At 41.3% G+C, this 21,402-nt stretch overlaps 1 protein-coding gene across 4 annotated transcripts in view; it reads left to right on the forward strand.

The window, feature by feature from the left end:
* The window catches only part of MYO1B (myosin IB), a 182,268-nt gene that overhangs the window by 28,378 nt on the left and 132,488 nt on the right, over positions 1-21,402 (forward strand). For all 4 annotated transcript variants that reach the window (XM_087435510.1, XM_087435512.1, XM_087435513.1 and 1 more), the window contains one exon: positions 7,408-7,548. In XM_087435510.1, the coding sequence (XP_087291636.1) occupies positions 7,408-7,548 (141 nt within the window). The remainder of the gene's footprint in view (positions 1-7,407; positions 7,549-21,402) is intronic.

Raw genomic sequence — 21,402 nt, forward strand, 5'->3', positions numbered from 1 at the left:
ATGGATCAAAGTGGCTTGAAGCTCGGTCATTATTTTGCCTTCTGGTCGGCTGTGACAGACCAACCTATGGCAGCTGTGAGAACTGCATTATTGAATGGCTCAGTTGTCACTGGTAAATTTGCATACTTGTTTTCCCTTTGTACCTCTCTGAGTGCCTACCATATGCAAGGGGCTGTGCACTGTGCCTTTGGGAAATAAAGACGAATAAGGTGTGACCCTTGACATCAAGGAGCTGATTCTCTAGAAGAGGGGCTATCGAGCATACGTGACCACCATACAGGAAGGATAATGAGTGGAACTGGAGTCAGATAAGAACTATGGTTGTTATGCTAAGAAGACTCCCTGAAGGTGCTCCTTGGATGTATATTGCTAATGACATCATAGGAGATGTGTTTTAAATGTCCTCGTTTATACTTACCAAAGCAATAAATATCTACTTTCATTGAGTTTTTCGGCAAGTGGCTTTTATGGCTTTGCTTTCAGAGTTCCTTCAAATTCAAAATTATGTTAATGGTTTTATTAATCCTTGTTAATCATTGCAGCCTTAGCTCTGATTTGTGAATGTTCTTTCAAATTCTATAATAAAGCTGTTTCAACTTAAAAATATACGTTTGTTCTCGTCTGTGGTACTCTGAGAACTTTGAATAAATGGGAGACTACCAGATGCTTTGTTTCAGCTTATCCTGCATCTCTTATTAGTTATTAAATTAGTCATTAATTTGGAATAGCTTTTCAGGGTTACCGTTTTGATATCGAATAGTAGAAGGACCATGCACTTCATACAGATGTGCCGTCTGGTTTGGCCGTCTCTCTGTGGAGCTGTCGGCTTAGGGAATGGGTCTTGACATTGCTCAGCACAGATGACATTAACATGGTAGGTGGCTTGTAATATAAGGTTGGTGACTGGGGTAGACTACTTATATTTAAATGTTAGGTTACAGATGACATTTTAAGATGCTATAGGATGTTTATGCTACATTCTCTTTTGAATTTTGAGGAATTTTGAAATGATGCTTTTAATATTTTAAATGGTATTTTTACACTGCAGAAGATGCCAGAAAATGAATTGGTGTACATTGAAATACAGGTAGTAATTTTGGAAGTTTTTGAGATGAGAGTAGGTAGGGGGAAGGAACGGTTGCAATCATATATTTTGTTTTTCTTGGATGGACGAACGAGTAGAAAGAGATGAGGCAGTCACCTGGCACCAGTTGGTGGGCTGGTGGCTGGGCCAAATCAGCACCCTTAGTTAAAGGGCCCCTGCTTCCAGGTTCCTCTGAAGGCTCTCATAGTGATTGTATTTTGTAGATTTCTTTCACCAGGGTTCGGAGAAGAAGCTTAGGTTTTGCATAATAATGAAGATCAAACAGTGGTATAATACTGTATATTGGGTACTGTACTTAGTGTTCATGTCAGTTAGGGATCTTGGTTGCTGGCAATGCAGGAAGCATGTGGAGACTCACAGAAATGCAGAGAGGTTGGAAAACTTCGAAGGGTATAGGCTTGGGGGATAGGCAGTGACTAGGGCCAGGAAAAGGCTAGAGGGCTGGGCAGCAGGATCCATAGCAGAAGCCATGCCACAGGAACCAGCTGGTCTTCATTTTGCTGCTGTTGCTGCAGTGAGTGATGAGTGTAACCTCCAGCTATCACGACCGACGTTCATCATCACCCAGGACGCAAAGTCTCAGGAGCATCTCATTGGCTGCACATAAGCCATGTTCCTCCGGGTGTGGAGAGAGCAGATCTGTTTCCTTGGGATTCTGTAATGGGGATTGGGCACTACTTCTCACTGGATTACTTGTTATCTCAAGATAACTGGGCACTCCCCAGAAGGGAGATCAGGTGCAAATAGGAACAGGACTGTATATTGGATAGTGTCCTCTTTTTAAAAAAAAACCAAACAAATGTTTACTGTGGCTCTCTTCCTTTGGCTGCCCAAAATTCACATCCACCTTTCTTACCGTACTTATGTCTGTGCAAATGAGGTACTGCCACCAACATAATGCAATTCTTCCCTGAATGGCTGAAAACACAGCCACCCCTCTTCACAGGTTCTGCTGTTCGAGAAGATCTCCTTTGTGCGTTGTCTTCCATGGCTACATCTGAGATGATCATTGGGGAAGATGGCTTTATCAGGGGCTGCAGTGCTTTAACAGTTCTTTTTTAGTTCTTATGAGTTGGAGGTCTTGGGGTTGATTGTCTTAAGGATCAAGCAGTTGTGAGTTATGGTCAGCCAGACTTCTTTGGCAGTATAGATCCCTTAAAAATGTTGTTGGGTTTTAAGGTTTATTGGCCTCCATGGACTAGTAACCAAAACTGGAGATACTGCCAGCTCCCAAGTTTTGAACATAGAACTTGGTCTGAAAACTTGTCTCCTGGCAGTTGGACCTGGCCTTGGTGCTCTGCAGAGTGCCTTAGCTCTTGGTTAGTAGAGTCCACCTGGGAGTAGTTAAGACGCATACGGAGCAATAGACGGGATGGTACCTCTCCTGGGCTACATCTTCATGGGGGAGTGCTATCCCTCTCTTAGGCCACAGAGGCAAAACGGTGCTCGAGATGGGTCACATTTCCTCTGCGTCTCCCACCTCTTGGCAGAATGACTCCTCTTAGAAGCACCAAATGGTCTCTCTGTTCAGACAGGCCAGTTTCACAGCAAGCTCGTCTTTTTCTTGTATGTCCTTAAGAGGTAGCCAGCACATACTCCGGCATCTGAATTTTTCTCGAGTTCCCTAAAGTTGCAGGCACAAAGTCCGAGTCTTAAGGCACAACAGCCCATGGTTTAATCAGCTGTTTCACTGTTAAGTAACAAAGATGATCGTCTTGCCAGTCCAAGACAGTAGGTCCTCATGCTCTCCACCCTGTGGCCTGGGCACAGCCAGTCCATGCTCTTTCATGTTTTACTTATGACACTCCACTTCCTCATACCAGCTTCTGTTATTAGGTAAGATGCTTTCTGTTGCAAATAATAGAAAATCCAACTCAAACAGTTTAAGCAATAGGGAGAATTAATTGGCCTCCATGACTGAAAACTTGAGAGCTGTGGGGCCGGCTTCAAATGTAATTTGATCCAGAGGTTTGTGATGTCATCAGGGCTCCAGTACAAATTCTCCTTATTTTCTTGCCCTGCCCTCCTCCATGTGTTGTCTTTTTTTTTTTTTTTTTTTGGTGAGGAAGAACAGCCCTGAGCTAACATCCGTGCTAATCCTCCTCTTTTTGCTGAGGAAGACCGGCTCTGAGCTAACATCTATTACCAATCCTCCTCCTTTTTTTTTCCCCGAAGCCCCAGTGGATAGTTGTATGTCATAGTTGCACATCCTTCTAGTTGCTGTATTCTTCTAGTTGCTTCTAGTTGCCACGTGGCCTCAGCATGGCTGGAGAGGCGGTGCGTCGGTGTGCGCCCGGGATCCGAACCTGGGCTGCCAGTAGCAGAGCGCGCACACTTAACCACTAAGCCATGGGCTGGCCCGATGTGTTGTCTTCCTCCTCAGACCAGGCCCTGTCATGAAAGCAGACATGGCCACAGCAGTTCCAAGAATCACTTCTGTAAATCATGCCATCCAGATATATAGAACCTTTGTCCTAATATTCCAAGCCAAAGCCTCAGGCACAGCTATCTGAGCAGCCCTGAATCAGTTACAGCGGCTGGGAGATGGGAGTGTGTTGATTGCCTTTGTCTAGATCGCGTGCTACCTTCCCAGAACATGGGATAAAACTGGCTTCCCTAGAACAGCATGGATTCCCATGGGTGTCTTGGAAAGGGCGAAGGTAGACATCTCCATGTCAAACAAAAAGGATCGTCAGTGCTCTACGTACGTCATTTAATTCTCCCATGTAAATTCTTCTAATAGTTTATGGAAATCTCGAGTTAGCAAGTGATTCTGAAATTTGTTGTTGTAAGCATTGCTCCTTCAGAGAAAAGACAAGTCAACTTCCTTTGGTGGAGGAAACATACCAACTAATGTCATTGGGATGTCAAAGTGAACCGAACCAAGGCTGGAGACAGTCGTCACGTAAGGGAAGTCAGTCCCCTTGTAGGAAGATAGGGCGGTACCTCTACACAGTCTTCTCAGTGTCCCGTTTTTACCATGAGAATGAGGGAGGGTGTCCCTCTTTCCTCCCCCAGAGTACTTAGATGCTAAAAAGAAAAAAATGAAATGAAACGAAACTGTGGCTTGAATGACTAAATGAATGGTGGCATCACCTTTTCAGGTGGTTTACTTTATTGTTGTATTTTGGTTTGTAAAAGTTGTATTTTCAGAGTTTTTCAGTTTTATCAGTTGCCCATAGCTGAGCATTTGTTTTGCCCTCTCCCCCACTTCCGATATAAAGTTGGGATAGAAGTGTAAAAATTGGAACCCATACAAACTTGTTTAAAGCCTGTGTTTGAATGTTGAAGCAGGTTTAATTACAGAGAAAGACTGGCTGCTTAATTATTGTTACCTGCAGCGAAGCCCTGGTCTTTCCGCAGCTATTTCCATAAATAGACTTGATATACAGGAACACCCCAGGGCACAGAGTTCCCATTCAGCCTCTTCGTTTAATGTAAATTGCTGGTTTGAGGTGGTTATTTTTGAAACCCTTCTCAGGTTGATTTCCCCCTTAATCCCCAAGCCTTCTTCCCTCATCTGCCAAATTATATGTAATGCATCGCAGCTCAAGTGCTTGTGGCATTCCACGAGACTGAGAACTTCAAATTTGATTTAAATGCTAATTTATTGCGACAAAGGTTGGGCACTCACGTTCCGTTCCTGTGCAAGTCTTTCCATGGACTTGGCGGGGGACCAGCTGTCTCCCTGACTTCTGTTGCATCTCCAGAGAATGGCAAGTGCCCCCACCCCTGCCTATTTTGTTTTAAAACAGAGTCTGGCCTAGTTCAAAGGTCACAGAATCATTCTCAGTGCTATTGTTGGGTTTTAGTGATAACTTGGGGTTTTTTATTCCAGGCGTAGTTGGCATGAAATTAAAAAAAAGTGTTAACAAAAATGTTAACTCTATTTTTCTTCTTTTGAATATTAAATACTTTCTTACTGGATTGTTCTTTTTAATGGGAGAACCTCTCTGCTTCTTGGTCTCTCTTTTTTGGCTTTTCACTGCACACTTAAAAAATTTTTTTTAATAGGGTCAGAAATAAAGGATGTGTTTGTGGATTCATATAAATCATTAGTAATTAATAATAAAAAATTATGCAATTCCCAGTCCTTCCTAGTTCTCTTTAAAATAGCCCAACTCAATGTAGTTTCTATTGCTTCTAAGACACCTACTGGATGTTCTAGACTAGAATAGGAGGACGTTTATTTAAATTGCTAAGTCTTAAGCAAGTAGACCAACCTTTATAAGATATAATAGGCCTGGGTGACCTCTTTTTTTTGTATGTTCATTTCTATTTATTTATTTAAAAAATCTTTTTTTTAATTGAGGTAACTGGTTTATAACATTATATAAATTTCAGGTGTACACCATTGTGTTTCAACTTCTATATAGACTGCATCATGTTCACCACCCAGAGTGTAGTTGCCATCCATCACCCTACAAATGTGCCTCTTTATGCATTGTACCCTCCCCCAACCCACTTCCCCTCTGGTAACCACCGATCTATTCTCTGTATCTATGTGTATGTTTGTTGTTGTTTTTTATCTTCCATGTATGAGTGAAATCATACGGTATTTGGCTTTCTCCGTCTGACTTATTTTGTTTAGCCTAATACCCTCAAGGTCCATCCATGTTGTCGCAAGTGGCACGATTTCGTCTTTTTTTTATAGCTGAGTAGTATTCATTATATATATCTACCACATCTTCTTTATCTGTTCATTCCTTAGTGGGCACTTACATTGTTTCCAAGTCTTGGCTATTGTGAGTAATTTAGCAATGAACACAGGGGTGCATATATCTTTTCAAATTAGTGTTTTCATGTTCTTTGGATAAATACCCAGAAGTGGAGTAGCTGGATCATATGGTATTTCTATTTTTGATTTTTTTGAGGAATCTCCATACTGTTTTCCGTAGTGGTTGCACCAGTTTACTTTCTCACCAGCAGTGTATGAGGGTTCCCTTTTCTCCACTTCCTCACCAACACTTGTTATTTCTTGTCTTTTTAGAAATAGCCATTCTGATGGGCATGAGGTGATATCTCATTGTAGTTTTGATTTGCATTTCCTAATAATTAGTGATATTGAACATCTTTACATGTGCCTGTAGGCCATCTGTATGCTCCTTTGGAAAAATGTCTGTTCAGATCCTTTGCCCATGTTTTAATCAGGTTGTTAGTTTTTTTTATGGTTGAGTTGTATAAGTTCTTTATATATTTTGGATGTTAACTCCTTATCAGATATATGATTTGCAAATATCTCCTCCCAATTGGTAGGTTGTCTTTTTGTTTTGTTGATGGTTTCTTCTGCCATGCAGAAGCTTTTTAGTTTGATATAGTACCACCTGGGTGACTCCTTAATACAAAGAATTAAATGTACTTTCCCCTCAGTATTAGGGGCATGAATATACATGAGTATTCATTGCATGTTAATTTGATTTTGCTGTTATAGTGGTATGTGTGTTGGAACGAGAATTAAGAATATTGAAGTCACTCTTCGCAGAGTGACTTATATTTTATAGGCAACCTCTAGTTTACAAGTGGGTTATGTTTTTTTCTTTATAAGTTAAATGTTGGTGCCTGGAATGAAATTTCTGCCCGTAGGTGCAGTGTTATAAGTGGTGATTGAGTTCTTGAACGCAAAAAATAACGCACTCTTAAATTGTCATATGCAAAATTTCTTAATCTCTCTGGGCTTCAATTTCCTTATCTTGAAATGGAGATAATGATAACGATACCTACCTCATAGAATTATTATGAGGATAAATTAATTCATGTGAAGTTCTTGATATAGTGTCTGATATGTGGCAAGTACTCAATGTTAGCGTCATTTTTTAAACATTTCCTTGGAAAACGCATTCTGAATTTTATCATGGAATGCTGGGGGATGTCATCTTGGGGGAAGCAGGTTCATATAGGCTCAAATCTGACATTGGTATGCAAGGGTTAATGGAAAGGAGTGGGTGGGGTTTTCTTGCTAGAGTTTTGCAACTACTGGTTAAGAGAGGGGATGGTCTAAAGAAGAAAATGGAGACCCTGGCTTCCTAGTGGCTCTTTCTGCAGATGGACTTTGCCAGGGACGATGGACTGGAGGTTTGTTTGTGGCGGTAGGTTGGCAGATGGGGCTTCTAGTGGCTTGGCAGCGACCTCAGCGCCTCAGAGGCTTCTGACGTATGTTGTAGGGAGGGGAGGTTATGACGTTGGTGAATCAGGTGAGGGCCAGTTGGAACTACCAGTGTTTCATTTCTCCAGTAGTGCTAAGAACCCATCTGAAATAATTTTGCTCATTTAAATCGACCCTTTTCCCCTCTTTCCTATAACAGGAGACTATGGCCAAAATGGAGGTGAAAACGTCACTTCTGGACAACATGATTGGAGTTGGAGATATGGTTCTTTTAGAACCTCTGAGTGAGGAGACCTTCATCAACAACCTCAAGAAGCGCTTTGACCACAGTGAAATATATGTGAGTGTACACCAAAGGTCAGCTGGGGGGCTTAGACTTTGTATTTCGTGGCAGAGAGCTGGCTTCTCTTCCACAGATTCTTCTCTCTTGTTTCTGTTTATCAGAGTCCAGAGGTATTTGTTTATACCCTCAAAGAGAGTTTTGTGTTTGCTCAGTGGGCACGTGAGTAATATCGATTGAAGTCAAATGAGTGTGCTTTCCATGTGGTGTTTCCAGAGTGCTGACCGTCTGCAGAGTATTGTACTGGATGTTGGGGACATTCGAAAGCAAGTAGAATACTTAGTGCCTTGCCCTCTGAGGAACATATATTCAGGAGGAGTTTTGAAATTCATAGGCATCTTCTTGGATGCCTCCGTTAAGATGAGCATCTAATCGTTGAGAAGCTACCCATTAAAATGCAAGGCAGTGAACTGTCAAAAGAGACGTGAACCTTCTTGACATTTGTAGTGAGTAGGGACAGGTGCAAATTACCAGATGAGAATATGTGTTTGGTCCCTCGAGATTTGGGAATAATCATGTCCTGCTGCGCGAAAGCATAGTGTCAGATACAAAATGAAAACATAAATATATACAATAATAGGAGAAATTTTTTGTTATAAAAATTCTTTATAAAAGATTTCACAGTGTTACTTTAACTATCAAGTTCCTTAAATATATTTAAAACATGAGCGAAAAATAGAATTTATACGCAGCTTTTCAGGAATTTGCCTAAAGCACAGAAGTTTGCGTCTGTTCAGGTAGAGACGTGTTGTTAACTAAACCAAGGAAACTGGGCGTTGACACCATGTACCAGCAGCTGAGAAGGAAACAGAATGGATTAGATGGAAGTAGTTTTAGCAGATTCTGCCTCGCTTCTGAGTTCTTCTTACCCCTTTTTTATAGTATATCTGTGTCGGGAGTAGAAGTGGATTATTGGGACATGCTTCATATTTTTCTGTCTATCAATGTGGGAACAGTAAGAGGAACTATAAGTAAATAAAAGGAGAGATCATAACTGATACAAATAGGGTCAGTTTTAACTTTTGTGGAACTAATGGATTTTTAAAAAGTTATATGCAAAGCTGTATTATTTTATGTCACATATAGCTTTCCTTTCCAGATAGCCAATCGTGTTTCAAGGATAGCTTTGGATAATTAATTTCTTAATGAAATAGTAGTCATCGTCTGGGGATTGAACTTGCCATCCTTCTTGATTTGTATTCTTGGAGGTAGGGGGAAGTTGATAGTAACATGAGATATGTGAATATTTCTTTTGGAATATTAATATGATGACTGGATGCTAAACTAAGTCCAGAGATGTAGTATAAAATGCTGATTCAAATGGAAAAGGTAGAAAATGCTGCTGCGGAGCAGGGAAGAGGTATTGTTGGGTTTGGCAGTGAGGCCCAGTGTCGCTTTCCCTCGAAGTATCGCAGTTCGGCTTTCAGGTGGGAAAACCTTATGGTTCTGCAGCTTTAATTGAAAGTATGGTCTGATATCAAATAAAAGACAGACTTTAAACACTGGTCTTTGAGATGGAGATAGGAGGAATCAATCCTATCACAACTAACATTACTGATCATTTTTCTTTTTGGCTCTAAGAAGCACAGTTCACTGTTAGATGAATTGAAAATAGGGTGAAGGGTAGAACATTACGTGCATTCAAATACCTGATTTGTTGTGCTCACTAGAAATAAAACAATCCCCTTTTTAACAAAACGCCAAGTGTTAACATTCATGGGTCTTTAGCAGACGAAATGTCTGGGTTTTGGCCCTACATAATTTTATTTTCTAACTATTTTAGGAATGCCCTTTCTGGTATAAAACAAAAGCAGAAAATTGCTTTCTGCTTCCCAATATTCATGTCAATTAATGTTTTCCATGATACTTTAGGACTGTCATTTCCATGAGACGTGTGCCTTTATTTTGTAACTTTAAACGCACATCATATTGGAGGGCTGGATATTCTCTATTTTAAGCAAAAAAAAACCAAAACAAATTATAAAGTAGTGGGTGTACTATGATCCTATTTTTTTTGATGGGAGGTTTAGGGATGTGTGCATATGTTTGTATATTTGCATGCACATAGAGAAGGGCCTGCTGACTTTGGGTAACACAGTGGGGACAGGGAAGGGTTATTCTTTTAGACCTCTGTGTTATAGGACTTGTTAAGTCAAGCATGTATTGTTTTTGTAATTAAAATACCGTACAATAAATGTGATTGTCACACCTCTGTAACCCCACATGTCGTGTATACCACCCTTGGGAAATCTGTTTTCTGGCTCTTATCCTGATAATACTCCTGCTTTGCTTTTGTTCATGACTTGCTGAAGAATTGTTTGCCTGATGCCAAAGGCCAAGTTAATATGACATGTAATATTTTATTGTCTTGTACTTCACTTTGTTTTTTAATTCTTTCCCAGAAAATGAAGGTGCAATTTAAAAAAAAAGTCTCTTTTGTGGTCTCATAGCTTTGTTTTATACTATAAAAGTGGGTGATGGTCTAGGGTGATCCATCTTGCGAACATATTGAACAGTAGTTTGTACGTTCAGAAGCCATGGTTGATAAGGGGGGCTGGTGAACAGAAGGACCTTAGCTCAGACTTTTGAACTCTGGCTATACCCAGAGCCTTAGCCGTCTCCTGTGTGAACCAGCTCTAGCTCGAGGGTCCCTGTTCTTCCATCCTGACATCCATCCATCTCCCTCCCACCCCCATCTTGAGATAGGAAATAGTCCCTACCTTCACAGAGCTCTCACAAGGGATTGCTTTGCCTCCAAATATGAGTTATCAACTCTCTAGAGCATTCATAACCCGTAGTGATCCTCCAGATTTCCAGGCAGCTGAGTCTGGAAGTAGAAACCGTTGTGATCCCATCATACTAAACCTGAAGCTCTGAGGAGGCCACTTGAGTCACGCATACTCCTCAAACCACTGACTGTGGCCAGGTGACCAGATGAACTGAGTGGCTTAAGAAAATGATGTCTACCCCTAGGATTGGAGTAGGATCAGCTTTTTCCAGAGTAGATGGGCTGTGTGTAAGGGAGTGGATACCCAACCAAATATATCTATCAACATATTAGGAAGAGGAAAAGGGGAATGGTGCTGATGAGGCCAGCCACTGTAGACCCCTCACAGGTTTGGTAGGGAATTATGTAATGAAGTGGCTTTATTAATGTTGATACCACCCTACAGGATATGCCCCATGGGAAGCGTTTATCATTTGAGTTCTAGGCTGCAAGGGCACCCAAAGCCATGCCTCCCAGACTTGTCTCCTGGAGAACTCCTAAGGGCAGAGAAGAGTAAATAGGTGTCCCAGGGCTCTGGGGGCAGAGTTGAAGTCCGTCCACTTGAGGGAAATTTTGTTCAAATCTTTGCTGCTGAGTTAATTCAAAGTTTTATTCTATTTTGTAATGCATATGTGTTTGTTTTACTCTAATATGCTCCTTGCAGTCCTTCTTTGAGTAAGAAGTATTTTTGGTGCTGACAAGTAGATTTAGTTTGTTTTCTATCTGAATTGTCAAGTTGGGGATCATCTAGATAATAGAGGTCTGAATTAGTCCAATTTTAGGATCTTATGTTAAACTAATTGTAGTGGTAAGAGGACTACTTTAAAAGTCTGGTAAAAATTGTCTTAATTTTTAGAAGTTAGTACTTGAATTAGGATCCCCAACAAGATGGGATCGGGTACTTTTATGAAAGATAGTCAAGTGCGTGCCTCCAGGAACATCCGTTCTTTGCTTTGAGGTGGGTTCATACACTTGTTTAAAAAGCCCTGATGGCGTAGCGGCCCCGTGGCGTAGTGGTTAAGTGCACACGCTCCACTGCTGGCGGCCCGGGTTCGGATCCCGGATGTGCACTGACACACCATTTCTCAGGCCATGCTTTGGCGGTGTCCCATATAAAGTGGAGGAAGATGGGCACAGATGTTAGTCCAGGGCTGGTCTTCCTCAGCAAAAAGAGGAGGATTGGCATGGATGTTAGCTCAGGGCTGGTCTTCCTCACAAAAAGAAAATAAATAAAATAAAAAGCCCTGAGTTGGTTCATAATCCCGTTTGTAGCCAGACAGAGTCTCTAAATCTGGGACAGTTGCAGATGTTGCCGTGGTATTTGCAGTAAGGGCTGTTCAGGGGGAGACGAAGGAGGCTCAGGGGAGAATAGCTAGAGGGAAGAGGGAAGGTTGGGCCGATGGGGTAATGTGCAGGCGCAGGGACTGTGCTTTTATTCCTCCCTCTTGGCAGGGTGCGGTTCAAGCCGGGACCAGCTGCAGGACGTGCCATTTGGTCTAGCAGTCTCTGTGTGGGGTCAGCGGTGGGAAATGCTGGTCATGACATTCCGAGCGCCGCCTGTCTGTATTCTGTCCTCTGTCAGACCTTCTTCCAGCCAGATGGAGTGGTGGCAGGATTTCACGTGGACTTGTAATGTAGGAGACCCAGCCAGACGAGATTCTGTTTTTAGGGTGACTGGTCAGGGCCGTGGTTCTCTTCAAGAACAGGAAAGCTGCAATTTAGGCAAGAATAAGGCCCAGGGCAGATTTGGAAACTAAAGAACCAAGGTGTCTGTTCTCTGACAAGAAGTATTTTTGGTGCTGACAAGTAGATTTTTTTGTTCCCTCTCTGAATTGTCAGGTTGCAGATCATTCAGATATAGAGGTCTGAATTAGTCCAATTTCAGGATCTTAAGTTAAACTAATTGTAGATGTAAGAGTGACTTCTTTGAAAGTCTAGTAAAAATTATCTTAAGTTTTAGCAGTTAGTACTAGAATTAGGATCCCCATAAAAGATGAGATCAGATGCTTTTATGAAAGGTACTCAAATATAAGTACAATGTATTAGGTTTAAAATATTGCAAAGTAAATGAAAATAATACTAGTTAACATTTATGTATTTATTTGAAGTGTCAAAAAACACTTCATTTATACACATGAATATCCTACCTTATAGGTATAATAACATGTATTCCTGGGAATTTGATAAATGGTGTATTGGTTTTCTCTTGCTGCATAACAAATTGTCCCGAACTTAGCCATTTAAAATAACATACATTTATTATCTCACTATTCCTGTGGGTAAGGAGTTCAGGCATGGCTTAGCTGGGTCCTCTGCTCAGGGTTTTACCAGGCTGTCATTAAGGTGTCAGCCAGGACTGCAGTATCATTGGAGACTCAGTCCTTTTCCAAGCTCACGGGGTCTTTGGCAGAGAGCGGGGCTGGAGTTCAAACGTCCAATTTAGTGCTATTCCTACTACTCAGACATTCTCCAAACTTTTTTCTTTTTAACACTTCACTTAAAAAATTCTTTATTTTTTTAAATTACAAAAGTAACAAATGCTTTTGGAGAAAAAAATCCTGTAGTACAGCACACATAACATAAAAATGTAATTTTCTTACCTTAATACCCCAGTCCAATTTCCAGGAGTAATAGTAGTTTAAATAGAGAGGTGGGTAATCTTCCAGATTATGTTAGTTTGATTAAAAATAAATTTTTTTGTTCTGTAGTTGGAACTAGGAGGAGGTTCTCCTTCGTCTAGATGGATGGGCCTTTACCCAGAGAACCCAGACTCAACAAAGTTGGAGGGAAACAAGGACCGTCTTTGATGCCACCTCCCATCCCGCCTGGACCAAGTAGGGAAAGGAGGTGGGGGGATCCCTGAGCTGGTGGAGTGAAGTGTCTAGATGTGATTGTGTGTGAAGGGTTCACCGTGAGCAGACTCAGCCTACTCGGCTCAGTGAAAAGGTAGACCGTTAAGGAAACACGGAGAACACATTGTATGTGTTTTCAGAGTGTAGCTTTGGTGTTTGGTTTGGAGACACAGCAGTAGAAGACTAGATAAAGCTGGTGAAAAACAGCAAATCACGAGGCTGAAGAGAAATGTTGTGTCTAATTTCTGAGCATGGTCTATCTCTTGGATGGTTTTATAATACTTTTCAAAACAATCATTTTTGGTAATAACTTGCCAGTTTCAACCCATCCAAGCTCTCTTAAAACCTCTGGTGATTGGAAAATTTCTTCCTCCTAGAACTTGCGAAATGGACACACATTTATTTGTTATTTACCAAGCTTAGTGAGTTGTTTGATCATGCAGGCGCTAGATAGTACTTGAAATATTTTATAATATTTATAATATATTAATTTAATGTTCTGGTTGAAGCCATACCTGAAGTTCGATTTGGAGGAAATTAAGGCCCGACGTTGGGTCTGCAGAAGTGTCATCTTTTGGTGGCAGTGAGGTGGGTCCTAAGAAGCGGAGATGTGAGCTCCAGTCCTGCCTCTGCCACTTACTGTCTGTGAGACCTGGGACAAGTGCCTTAACTGCTTGGAGACTGTTTTCTTATTGGTAAAATGATAAATGAGAGCAACTAACATTTATTAAGTCCTTATTGCTACAATATGCTATTCTAAGCACTTTACATGCATTTGTTCATTTAATTTTTCCTAGCGTCCTGTGCACTACAAGTTTTTAAATTATTTTCATATGAGGAAGCTGAGTCTCAGAAAGACTAAGTGACTTGTCACATAGTGAGTAGGGGATGGAGCTGGGATTCGTACCCAATAAGTGTGGCTCCAGAGTTCATTCTCTTAGTACTAAATAGTCCTGTTGACTTGACACAGTTGCTATGAGCATCAAGTGATACCACTAATATGGAAGCATTCTCAGTCTACAAAGTGCCATTTAGAATAATTGAGTATGATATTAAAGAGTGTGTAGATTTGGAACAAGGCAATCTCAACAACCCGGACAAATAATTGAAATGATAATCAGTGTTCCTGCCACATTGAGTTAGCATTCAACAGCGCAGTGACATGAACCTGTGTGATGTGGAACAAGTGCATTCAATTCTAAAGTCACAGGCGCTCACTAGCTAGAGAAAAGCAATAGCAGCCATTAGGGTGATGTTTCCCCCTCTGGAAGGTGGGAGAAGATCTTGGGAGGAGATTGTTTTTCATCTTGTTCACTGGATGGCAGATGATTGACAGCTGCATGTGGTCCTTCACCTTTATGAGCAGAAGGTAGAGGAGGAGGGAGAAGCAATTCAGCACAAGGGACATGTGGCCAGTTCACAGGGCACATTCAGCCCTCCCCTCTACACATGCATCTATTTCTGCTGTTACGTCTGTAGTACAGATAAATATTAATGGTAATCCTAATTTCTAAAGAGAGGCTATTTTGTTCATCAAACTCTGTTTTGGAGCGAGTGGAGGGGCAGATACAATGTGACATACTCAGAAAGGCATTGGCCTTTGGCAGACAGCCCTAAGGTTGACTCTTGGCCACTCACAACCACTGTGACCGTTGGGAGTAATTGAGGGTCAGTTCTCTCATCCGTAGAAGAGGTATCATCATGCTTATCTGGTTGAGTTGTGATGGAGATTAAGGGCGTCTTAGCTCAGTGCTTGGTACTTTGCAGGAGTGGAGTCCCTGGTAGGTGCCATGATCATCTGAAATACTTGGAAACCCAGAATGACTTTTCTTCAAAGTCTCAGACACTGAGATATTCTTGTAATTAGAATCTTTCTCTTTCCTCCCCTTCCCAGACTCTCTGTTTCCTGCCATTTCTCCCTCTCCTTTGGTGTTCATTGTACAGATTTCGTTTTTGTTGTATTACTACTTACAAGTAGCCACATAATATTATTTTCAGGACTTGTAGCTAGTAGTATGTCTGTAACAAAGGACCACTCTGTACCTTAGTTAAAGAGTTTTATTAGGTCTGGAATATGGTCAGTGTTTGGAAAATCCTTGTCTCATTACAGAGTTTATCTCAACGAAGTATTGTGTTATTTGCTCTAAATAAAGGCTGCCTGAGGTGATATTTTTAGCCAGTTTTCAGCGTGGCATAGAACTCATATATAGTTCTTTAATTCATAGTCTGAAATGACTGGCAGCACAGGAACAAAGAAATTATAATACGATGGTAGTTTAGGCATGTCTCAGACTAGACTGACAGTGACCGTGCCTGACAAGCTGGCCGCCCTCTTTGGGCAGCTCCTGGCCTGTGCGTGGGCTCCTGATCTAAGGCCAGTGATTTATGGCACAGCATAGATAAAAAGATGAACAGGGCTTGATTCTTTCCTCAAACTTTGAATTGAGAAATACTGGAAAAAGTAAAATATCAATGGAAACAGATGCTGGCAGTCTTGATGTGAGGCCATAAGGGGCCATGTGCAAGCAGAAACTATGAGTAAGAGTCTTTGAAACAGACCAGCTGTGAAGTAGAAAGTGAGAAAGCCAGTTAGTAGCAGGCCCAGGGGAAGCAGGAACATGAGCAGGGGATGAGCACGTTGATGTTAGAACTGGAACTGGAAAGGAAGTCTTCGCTGACTTGGGCTGCCTTGGTCTGTAGTGCTGCCTGGCACCATACTCACTCTTGGGTCCCAGCTTTTCTCGTAGCTCGGTGATAGGTTGCTCGGGGGTTCCTGGCTGTGTTCATTATTACGGTAAAACTTCAGTACTTGTTGTAACTTGAGAGCATCTCTGTGCCGAGCAGCTGAAAGAGCCCGACCACGTCACACCTCTCTGTTCCAGCGTCACACACTTTGGGGTAGAGCTTTGTCATGAAACCACCTCTGCCACTGATTGGGAGACCCTGGGCAAGCTTTTAAAACCTTCTCATGCCTTCTGTTTCTTCCTCTGTGAAAAGAGGCTGTTACTAGTATTAGTTATATATATATTTTGCGTATGTATCACAAATATGTTCTTAGCCTGGGGATGTGAGGTGTACACACTGAATTTACATTGTTATAGATATAAGATCCAGGTAGAAGCCTAAAAGTGTTATTGACCTTACATTTGTAATTTTTCTCATATGAGGTTTTTCACAATTTTGAACTGTGTGTAAAAAACCAACCAAAGTGTTCGGTAGACCAAAGAGTGTTTTTGAAAAACTAATTAAGACAAAAGCCCTCTTCAGGGGAATTTGGGAAATCTTACAGATGTCTAATTAAAAACACTGTGGCACATAACATCTTGATGTCTTGTGATCAAATTCCCAGGATCTGAGACCCAAGAAGAGGGCAAAGTCCTCCTAATGAAGTGAAGAGCGTGTTGTCATTTCTGACGATTCCACCAGCTTGTCTTGTATAATCATTTCCCCAGTGTCCTAGTGTTTTAGTATTAGTTTCGTTAAGACGTATCTCGTGTGCTCGTCTGATAACTCATCAATTCACTGTGTACAAAGACCGTTTTGTAAGCGTTTGGCATTATGGGACTCCTCAGTGAGTTTAGCTGAGATATTAATGTATGTATGGGCTTTTGAGTCCTGATTTGGCTGTTTACAGTGGCCAGTAGATTCCATTAGAGCCAAACCTTGAGTTTCTGTAAGCACAGCAGATAATATTTACGGAATGCTTGCTGTGTGTCAGGTGCTGTGTTTCATGCTGTGACACACAATCTCGTTTAATCCTCTGAATTAGATGAGGGAGGAACCAGCATCATTCTCCTTGTCCAGATGAGGAAACGGGCTTGGAGAAGTTAGGTAATGTGCCCAGGGTCACACAAAACTGAAAAACTACCAGATAACTTGGAGCTGAGGCTTACATAGTATTTTAAATACGTATGAAGCATTAAAATACTGTATGACGTAGAATCTGAATAAAGAGCTCAACACACTTAAGTCTGGATGACCTGGGTTCAGATTTAGTCAGTGTCATCATCTAACCTCTTCACCCCACACACTGACTTGGACTTCAGAACTCTTTCAGACTGAAGCCCAGACTCCTCACCCTGACATTTGAGGCTCTCGACAGTAGTTTGATCCCATCCCAGTCTTATTTTCTAGGCTATTAGTCACAGGAGGTCTGTGCTCTAGGCAAGCTGTTCCATTTCTTGTCTCTGAGATGTAGTTGGGTGGGCCTTTGCGCCTCTGTCCATATTGTAATCCATGTTACAGCATGTGTCAGAATTTCCTTCCTTTTTAAGGCTGAGTAATATTCCATTGTATCCACATTTTGTCGATCCATTCATCCATCAATGGACACCTGGGCGACTTACTCCTTTCGGCTATTGTGAACAAGGCTGCTGTGAACCTGGTGCACATATGGATGTCTATTGTGAGTCTCTGGTAGTTCATACTTTAAAAAAATACATTTTGAAGGATACAACTATCTTAGCAAAATTTTTTTAAAAAAGAGAGATGTTCAGCTATCATCAAAAACCTGAAATCTCATGTGCCGCTCTTTGGGGGAACATTACTTTATCTGAATCATGCTCATCCTTTCAGACCTACTCAAATCCTCCGGCTTCCCTAGAACATTCTCAGACCTCTGCAGATTACTGTGACTTTTCCTTCATTTAAACCCAGAGCAGTCATCTAGACAGTAAGATAATAAGACTGTTGACTCATTTAGCCAAGAATCACGTAAATCCTATTTCATCTGTTTCCGTGGCTGGAGTAGTTTACTCTTATATTTTATGTTTTACAGTATGTCTCACTTTCTAGTATAAGCTTCTCAGAGGCACAACCACAGGAGCATCTTATCTTTCCCACTATGTCCAACACACTGTTTTGCATAAAGAAGGCTCTTCCTGAATTTGTTACTTGCTTGTTCAATGGTTGTTGCCTAAATTCAGTCAAGGCTATCAACGCAGTTGTGCAGCCGAGTAAAGGGTTATTATTACCTGAGTCCTGACCCATTCTGGATTTGAACTGTTATTACTTTAGAGATGAAAGTTAACATGGCTTGGAGACTGGGACTTGGAGGACTCCTACACATTCTTTAATATTTCTTTGATGCCATTTTAGGCTGAATAACTAGCATTAAGTAAGATATTTAAATAAACATTACCCGTTGCAGTGCCACTTTCCTGGTTTATTTCTCTGAAGTTAAAGGATGATTGTAATACACTGTCTTGCATTTCTTCGTGAGGTATTCACAACTTTGTGTGCTGAGATAAACATTAAAAAAAAAAAAAATCTTTTCTGTTGAGATGAAAAATTTCCCCTGTAACTAGAAGATCTTTTCTTCCCTCTCCCACCTTTTGTGTTTATTCCTGGTGGTAGAAGGATTTCGGCATCCCTCAGATAGTCAGAGAGGCTGCTTCTGCCCAACAGAATAGCTCTCTGTTGTAGAGAGGTGAGGATGCCGTTGTAAGGCATTGTACAACTCAAGTTTCCTGTGACTCGGCATTCTTCTTGGCCACTTTTTGCCAAAGCTTCCCAGGCCTGACAGACAGCGTGTATTGTGTGCTCTAATGAAAAGAGAGCAGATTCTTGGCTCCTCGTCTTGATCCCACGTTTGTTAGATAATGTGGTCATACCACGTAACTTCTCTGTGCTCCATTGTTATGGACGTTAAGATGGAGAATTCATATCTGTCGCAAGGGGGTTTAGGAAGAGTTTAGTAAAAAGGCGCCTAAGTGTATATTATATGCCAACGCTTTCACAGGTTTGGATGAGTTTTTAAGGAACTGCAGAGACTGGAAACAACTCAAATTCATTCCGAGGAAAATACGGAAGCTGATGGGTAGGCAGATGGGATGGCTAGTTAGGGCCTCAGCAGAGCAGGGGCTTTACAAACATGTTTGGGAAGAATTTGATAGTTGAAGCGAAGCGTCGGAGTAGTCATCATGTTGAAAACAAGTCATCGTAGGATTTCCTTTCATGTATTTTATGGTTTAGTTATAATTTTATTTTCAGTTTCATATCGGGAATTGAAATGTAAGCTTTCAGGGTTTAGGGCTTCTAAAGATCGTCATGTTGCCCTGGGAAGGACTATGATATGAAAGATGTGAAACTGTTCTGACTTGTCTGTGTGTGTAGACTAATGCTTCGTTTACCTGGCATTGTGTAGGAATCTACCAACAGGTCTACACAGTCGAGACTCACAAAATATTCGCTATTTCACTTGAATGAAGTTTTTTTGGTTAAGTATCTTTCCAAAATGTATTGCATGTATCCTTGTCATCAAAACCAGAATGCGTTCTCTCATTTGGCCCTCCATGGTTAGGCTGTGCTCTGACTCAGTGCTGTAATAAGGCACTTGGGGCCAGCTGAGCTGAGCTGTTGGCTCTTACTATAAAGGGCTCTTCATTTTTATACTTTTAGAATTATTTTGATCACTTCTTATGCCTTTTGCTTCCTTCTTTGATTGCTTCCCTTTTGCTCTCTTTTCATTTTTCCATTAGTGGCTGTTGTTTCTTCCCTTAGGATGAGAGTTCTTAACCTAGTATATCAACTCTATGCAAACTTTTATGCGCATATTATATGTGTTTTTTTCTGGGAGAAAGTTCATAGCTTTCGTTGGCATCTTGAAGGGATCAACAACTGAAAAAGAAGGTTAAGAAGTGCTCTGTAGCAGTATTTTTTAAACTGCAATTTCAGTCCATTAATGGATGATGAAAACCGTTTAGTGGGTTAGCACCTGCAGTTTTAAAGAATTTTGTAATGAATAGAATTGAACAGAGAATCTCAGTGCATCGCATATGATAAGGGTATTTATGGATTTGTGAAATTTTTATTTCATATATATGTATGTATATGTATGTAAATAGACACTCAAATACACATACTTGGTCATGATGAAAATTTTATTTCTGACAATGAGCCAGATGTTTGAAATACACTGCTGTAGAACAGGTCCAGTTTACAGATGTTGCTGCTGTTTCTCTGTAGTGTGCAGAGATACCATATGCCAATTTTATTAGAAGTGTGGCTAAAATTAAGTAAGTAAAGCTAGGAGGATTTTGTTTTCTCTTCTAAATGTTTATGGAATTAATTACATAGGAATATTTAAAGGGGAAAGCAGGATAGGAATAGAGCAACAGTGACACTAGTATGGTTGCTGCAATTCAGAGTAAAACCTGGTCCTGTGACTCCTGAGGATGAGGGCCATAAACAATGGTTTTCAACTCTGGTTACACATTACTTCATCTGGGGAGACTTGAAAAGATGCAAATGCCTGGCCCCTCCCCAGACCATTGAAATAGAAATCTCTGAGGATGGGGTCGTGGAAGAACTTTCTTATAGAATAAAATGCATGGTCTCTGGCTTATATATGTCAGGGGCCTTTCTTCTGTGTTCTGAATTGTGGTCTGGAGGGTGGAGGTCGCTGGATGCATGTCCTCCAGAAAAGACTTCAATTTCCACTATAATCACAATAGGACCACTCAAGTATTATTTGGTTATTCACAAGGCATCTGTTCTGGAATGCTAGAGATATCTGAAATATGAAGACGGAGATTGTTTTGGCTTAGGAATGTTTGTACGTTCTTGATTTATTGTCTGCCCTTGAGAAGTGAAAGATAAACTTGCTAATTGAATGTGCCATTTATAGAAAGGTAGAGCTTTTCCTCTCCCTCTTCCCTTTTTCTTTTCTTTCCTTCTTGTTGGCTTCTCTTCCCTCCCCCTTCCCTTCCTTTTCCTCTCTTCGATTTCAGAGGCTGGTCCCACAGGGCAGTGTGGTGGAGGGAGCTTTCCATTGTCATGGTGGGGGTGTGCATACGCCTGACAACTTAGGGGTGCTGGGGGATGGGAGCGTGGAGGTGGTGAGCTAAGAAGTGGCTGGGGTGGTTAGGAGGTTGGTTACACTGGGTAAATAAGTACATTGATTGAGCAAATACGTGCATACATGTGTGCATACATACATTGAGAACAGACTTGTCTCTGTTGGAGACGGTAGATAGAACCTAATTGGTAGATAGTCTTGGCCGTTTTGTGGAAGGAGTCCTTTTCAGTGTGATCAGCCTAAAAGAAGAACCTCCTCTGGATTCCAGTAGGAGTTTCTCTGTGAGTCCTTTGGGACATAGGGACCATCTTGAAGCATGAGCACAGCCACAAAACTGGCCTGGTGGGAATGAATTAAACTGCCGGAGGCCTTTTGTGAGCTCTCTTGGTACTGGCACCATCTGAGCGCGTTGGTGCTAGACGCAGTCCATACTTACC

Source organism: Ceratotherium simum, chromosome 9, assembly GCF_057802395.1.
Source record: "Ceratotherium simum simum isolate JZ-2026a chromosome 9, ASM5780239v1, whole genome shotgun sequence".
NCBI classification, from domain to species: domain Eukaryota; kingdom Metazoa; phylum Chordata; class Mammalia; order Perissodactyla; family Rhinocerotidae; genus Ceratotherium; species Ceratotherium simum.